Below are 6,120 nucleotides of genomic sequence, written 5' to 3'. Positions count from 1 at the left end.
AACAACAAAGGGAGCGGCATCCTTGTATCGAGTATGACGGTAATGGCGGCACCGTGGTGGCCGTTGGACGATACGAAATTGTCTCCTCTTTCCCCGCTTGGGCTTGTGCTACGCTTTAGCACGTAGTGAAGCGGGCCGGATGTGTGCCTTGCAACTTTCTTTCCCTCCCCCTCAGCCTTGGCTCAGCTAACTTCGAGGGTTTTTACATTAGCATATCGACTTATTCATACAATCCGCTACTTCTTCGTTCGTGACGGATGAACACACGCGCGCGAGCACCAATCCCAGATCTCCTCCGGGCTATGTACGGGGCCGTCGATGATGACGCCGTCATACCAAGCTTTTTCAAGGGCTTTGAGTTTCGTCGTCGACCCTCCAGGGAATACGTTACGACGTGTTTCGATACATTGATTTCGTTAAACTCTGTGTGCCGACTATCCTCCGAGTACCCGATCGTAGCTTTTCAATGCAGTAGCTCGTGGTATGAGCGAGGCAAAAGGATTTTGATTTTTGGTTCAAAGAATTAGATATTCTTTTTTTCTGTACGTAAAACAAAGCGTTATTCGATTTTTCTTCCTGATATACATGTTTGCATATGTATTTATTTTATTTCAATTGTTACGATGAATAAAAACTTGGCTTTATTATTGTGTAATATCATATTGTTTGAGCAAGATATATTTTCGGTGATTCGAATATCTTTGCTCGATTAAAAATTTATCGTGACCTAATATTTGCGATCCATAGGTTGAAATGTTATTTTAGATTGTATGACAATCATAGATAATTAAGATATTGTTTAAAAAAGAGTGGAGTTTAAATATACTTTATCGGAAATACGATTTTGTTATTTAATTTTATTACTCTTGATTTTCGTCTTATTTTGAGTTGTAGAAAAAGTATTCTGATTTTAGTAATTTTTATAAAGTTTATTGTGTTAATTAGAAAAATTGACCCATAGTGTTTTAAATAAGCTTGTCAAAAGATTTTTCTTCTTAGAGAAATTTAAATGGACGTAACAGAAGAATTCCAAGAAAACCACAAAGCAGCATTATTCAAAACCTTTTCCTTTGTTGCCATCAAGATTATCTCTTTTTGCTTTTACACAGTCTATGCTCCACTTTCAAAATTTCATTACTTGATAAATAAAGAAAAATAATGAAATCTACATGAATTTGTATCATTCTTAATGCTTTTCACTTGCTACCAACGAAATATATTATACAGTGAAATTAAAATATTCTCTTTTCTTCTTTTTCTTCTTCTTTTTCTTTATTTAATATTCAATCAATTTATTATATATATATTTTGTCTTTCTTTAGGATATTTGAATAATAGTAGGCACAAGATGATTCTAAATCATAGTGAAATCGATTCGAAGAAATACACCAACTGTTAATTTATTGTACACGAAAACGTCCTATTTAACTGGAATCTTAAAGTTACCAACATTTTATTTAACTTTAGGAAACTACTATGTCTAAGAATATACTTGTATATATTTTAAATATTTAATTGTAATGCTGTCAATAATTAAAGTTTTAATTATTCTCCTAAAACTTTACTTTACTAGAAGTTTTCGTTTATCTATAAGGTGATTTCCAATTGTATGTCAACAGTCTAAACTTTAAACTTTAAGGTACTTTAGAAATAGCAGGAATAAATTTCGTTGTTATAGTGAAAGTTATATAAGTATTTAAATTTCATAGAAATAAAAATAACTTTATAATAGCGTTTGCGTCATGTTATACTATTAAATACGATCGATAGATTACAATCGTCTTTACATACCGACCATTAATCGTAAGCAAATGTCCGATACTTTCTTTGAATAAATAAAAAATTACTCATATAAAAAAAAGAAAAAATTAAAAATACTAATGTCAAGGATTCGGAATCTTTAACACAGAGAAAATTCGCAACAAAAGGTAGATAACCAAGGCAACTAAGAAACACTTCGTAATTCAAATTTTCATGGTGAAAGTCCCTACTCTAATCCAACTCTGAAGGCGTTTCATTGTCCATATTGACTCCACGTAGAAAATTTTTCATATGAGCTATAAAAAGAACCCCTAGAGTGAGGGTTAAGAGAAATATCAGGGGTGACGCTTCTTCGGACATTCGTTCAAACCAGTAAACGATGAGTGACTCCGATTGGAAGAAACTGGCGTGGATCATAGAGTCGCGGAGCACGAGCAGCCGAACATTGCCGAAGTTTGCCGAGCGCTGCCGACGCCTGTGAACGCGGCAACTCGTATACGAGAGTACAGTCGTGCCGCGGCCTCCAGAGGGGGAGGTTTATACAGTCCGTGTTGTTCGTGACGCTCCGTTTCAAGAAAGTTGTGAACCGCGTGTTCTGTCTTGTCTCAACAGTGGAATACGAAACAATGTTGTGATATTTGCTCAGACAATCGTGATGTCACGGGATTAACGAAAAATTGCCTTGAATGTGGAGTAAAAACTCGATCGTGGGCCGAGCAACAGATGTGACGTCGCGAGACGTGCTCTTTATATTTAGTTGCCCACGATTTCCTCGGTTATTTCTTCGTAACTCACGTACATGTATTTCGTTCTTATATTCTTGTCGGTTCAACGATCGCCACGATTGTATATTCCAACGATGACGTAATATGGCGCGAACGAAAGTGTATCATGGACGTCAGTGACATAGAGGGATTTGAATTTTTAAACGTTTGCCATAGATAAAAGCCTTGAACGTCGATTCAGTTGTGTTCCGTTTTCATTCGCGACCTTTATAGAAGTTATTCGTTCCTTTATGACGCGATCTCGCTCCTATATGTCACAAAAGTGAAGAGGAAAAAACAGAAAATATAAAAAGGCGAAAGTGAAGAATCGTGCAATTATATTTAACGACATTGTTAGCCATATCCGGCGCTTACCGAACGAGCCTATCTCAAGGCCCTCTACCTGCGACTGGGAGGACTATAAGGACACGAGCGCCTTTTTTTTTTTCTTTGAAGAAAAGAGAAGCACAGGAAGAATTCCTTTGTCCTCGAAAGGCAGAGTGGTGAAGCTAGTGGACGAGAACCGGCGAACGAAACGACTGTGTGGTTGAAAGAGAAAGAGAGAGAGAGAGAGAGAGAAGGAAACACAGCACGCGGTCGAGATTCTACCTTGTCGGACGTGTTATATCTGGCGTGCGTAAGAGTGAGACGGATAGTGAAAACGAGACTCGTAGCATCGGTGAACGTCAGCGCGTTGCCAACGGCAAAGGGCAACAACCACACCGTGAACACAGAGTATGGCGTGCTGTTAGCCAAGGCCAGGTCGAATCGTACATTTTCAATCGACATTGACCTTGTTTGCTTCTCTCCCGCGACCCACGAGAATTTTCAACCGATACACGTGCGCGTTTTGCTGTAATGTTTCTGGTTGATTAGCGTTAGCTCGTTCGATCCGTGCCGAGTTTGCGTGTGCCCTTTACCGTGAATCGTGTCCGAGGATGGAACGACGAAGATTACCGGATGCCATGTTGGTGCTGGTCAGAGCAGCTGTTCTAGCAGCTGTCTTGGGTCTGTTCCTGGGATCGAGCCATGCAAGTCGGCCTGCCGGTGCGCATCCCGGCCACGCGTACTACGAGCAACCTTGCTGCGGACGCTCTCACCTCAGGCATCATAAAGGTAGGAATCCTCCATGATGGTTTTCATACCATTTTATCGGCCACGTGTAGATAGAGATAGGATTCGTGTTAGCTCAGATAACGGTTAAGTTATTTTCGAAGAAATGATCCTGTGTTTACACGGATAAAACGTATATTGCGATTCGAACGACGATAAGTTCAACGAATACGTATTGAACTGTTTCGCGAGAATAATATTATTGCGAGGCTTAGCGTTTTTGTACATAAAGTTCCGAGAATTTTCGCCACGTGCGTAGCGAGATATTTAGGAGGAGAATTTCTTAGAATTCGTTTCTTATGTTTATCGTTTCTAGTTTTAAGTATTACGTATTACAATATAGTATATACAATTGATTTATTAGATGATTGTATCAATAAAAGACATTTATTATTAAGTATAATTAAGTATTAAAATTTAAATAAGATGATGCATCTTCGCTTCTTATCTTATATAAATTTCTTTTATTTCAATCGTGTAAAGATGCATCGTTTTATTTTGTTATTTTTGGCGTTTTATTATTCCTGTTATTTCAAGTTTATTCATAAAGAAAAATGGTTTGGCATTTGCATTTTTGCACGTTAAGAAAGTAAGTAAAAGTAGTTGCTCAAAGAATATTATCAAAGTTATAAAGAGAATCGTTGAGTGTATTTTATGATTGATAATGATTGAAACAAGACCTCGAAAAGGCCATTTATTATGCAACAATCTAACGCAACGGATCGTATAGTAAGATTAAAAATAAGGTTACTATCATAATAATAAAAAACAGTATATAGATCGTATAATTAACTATGCAAAAAATTAAATTCCTCCTCTAACAGATTTAAAATTTTAATTTTCTAAGTGAAATTCAATCGGGGCGTATTTCGAAGCACGTATTTGAAGTATCTAAACAGACGTGAAACTCGCGTAATTCAATCTGAAATAATCAATTCGTGGTAAGTTAAAGGGAAAAAGTTCTTTTATCGATTCGAAAAAATGTTTAACTCGTAGGCAACAATTGTCTTAGAAATTCGAAATCTTTGTTTTAACGAATTTATCGGCACGTGACGGAAACTTTCTTCACCGATTGTGTACGTGATTTCCTATGACTTCATCGAAATCGTGTTAAATCGCATTAAACAACCCTCGAAGAAGTAGATTCTTCAAAACGGAACCTCGCAAACACACGAAAAATCGAATTTGAGGAACAACCGAGGTGTACAATAATAAAAATCGTAGCGACGTAGTATTTGACGCCAACGTAATACTCGTAATTTTTCCACCAAGTTGGAAAAATCCCTTGGCTCTACAGAAAGTAGAGTTAAAGTTTCACTTCGAGCAGTTCACTGTTTACCGACTCGTGTTCAGAATTCATCAGCAAGGTACACAGGTTTCTCGATTCCTCCCTTTAAATCCACCACAATTCCGTGTACGTCTCGATGGCGAAGATTTCCTCCCCTCTTAAAAAAATTGTCAACGCGAGAAAACATAGCGTCGTTTCGAAAAATCGCGTCGAAGAATTTAACGGCGGCGAGCAACTAACGAAATCCGATTCATAAACGCCGCACTTTTCATTAATTACCGTGGGACGACGATTTCGCCCCGGCGTGTCGGGTCCACTCGTCGCAGGAAATCTCCCCGGAACAATGTGTCGTAAATGCCGCGTAAATACCCCTTTCATTAATTAATATTACGAGTTTCGCCTCTGTCGGCCGTTCTAAATACCCTCCCCCTCCCCCCAACGGAACAATATGGCCCGCAACCCGTATAAATCGCCAACTTTCAAACATTCCTCGTCCAGGAGTCCGGTTGGCCCTCGCCTGTAAAAGGCCGCACCTCGCAGACACCCTTGGTGGCTGAAGGTTAACGAAGTCCCCGCAGCCAGTGGTTTACTCATGGAATTCTCGGTGGTCTCGCGCGCGAAAAAAGGGGTAAAAAAGGGAGGGGAAAGAAAGGGAACAGTTTTCGCCACCGGTACACATGGGGTGCACGGAACGGGGGATTAAAAAAGGCGAACCAAGTTTTTTCTTTTAACCGGAAGGGGGTGGAAAGGGAAGAGGGGAGGGTAGAGAGATAGTGACCTTCGTACGCTCTCTTTTTCGCGGTAAATCATTTAGGAGGACACCGAGGTACGAAAGGGACGTAAAAACGACGTAGCCCGGTACCGAAAAGCCCGTTAGCATACATCACTAATATTATCTCGGGGAGGGCCCTGCCACACGATATTACCGGGGCTTAGAACGCCGGGACTGACTTCATTACGTACCGGGGAGGGAAAGAGAGAACCGTCGAATGGAATGTGGAATGGTTGGTTGGTCGGCCAGCCGGCTGGCTGGCTGGCTGGTTGCTTGGCTGCCTCTCTGCCAGTCGAGAACCGACCAACACCAATCCACTCTTCTTCTTCTCCCTCTCTCTCTCTCTTCCTCTTACTCTTTGTGCGTATATATGCATACGACTCGTGTTTGGAAAATGCGTGGTTTGGAGGGGTGTGTGTGCG

At 39.9% G+C, this 6,120-nt stretch overlaps 1 protein-coding gene across 2 annotated transcripts in view; it reads left to right on the top strand.

Moving 5' to 3' along the window:
• LOC102673581 (semaphorin-2A) overlaps positions 1–6,120 on the top strand; it is a 259,910-nt gene that overhangs the window by 20,451 nt on the left and 233,339 nt on the right. The window contains exon 1 of one of the 2 annotated variants that reach the window (XM_031513998.1): positions 2,264–3,641. The exons of the other annotated variant lie outside the window; for it this stretch is intronic. Coding sequence (XP_031369858.1) covers positions 3,464–3,641 — 178 coding nt within the window. The 5' untranslated portion in view covers positions 2,264–3,463. Of the gene's footprint in view, positions 1–2,263; positions 3,642–6,120 lie in introns of those variants that run through there. 2 annotated transcript variants of the gene reach the window in all.

Source organism: Apis dorsata, unplaced genomic scaffold, assembly GCF_000469605.1.
Source record: "Apis dorsata unplaced genomic scaffold, Apis dorsata 1.3 scaffold_44, whole genome shotgun sequence".
Taxonomy (NCBI): Eukaryota; Metazoa; Arthropoda; class Insecta; order Hymenoptera; family Apidae; genus Apis; species Apis dorsata.
Note: the sequence above shows the minus strand (reverse complement) of the source record. Positions and strands in the feature narration are given on the sequence as shown.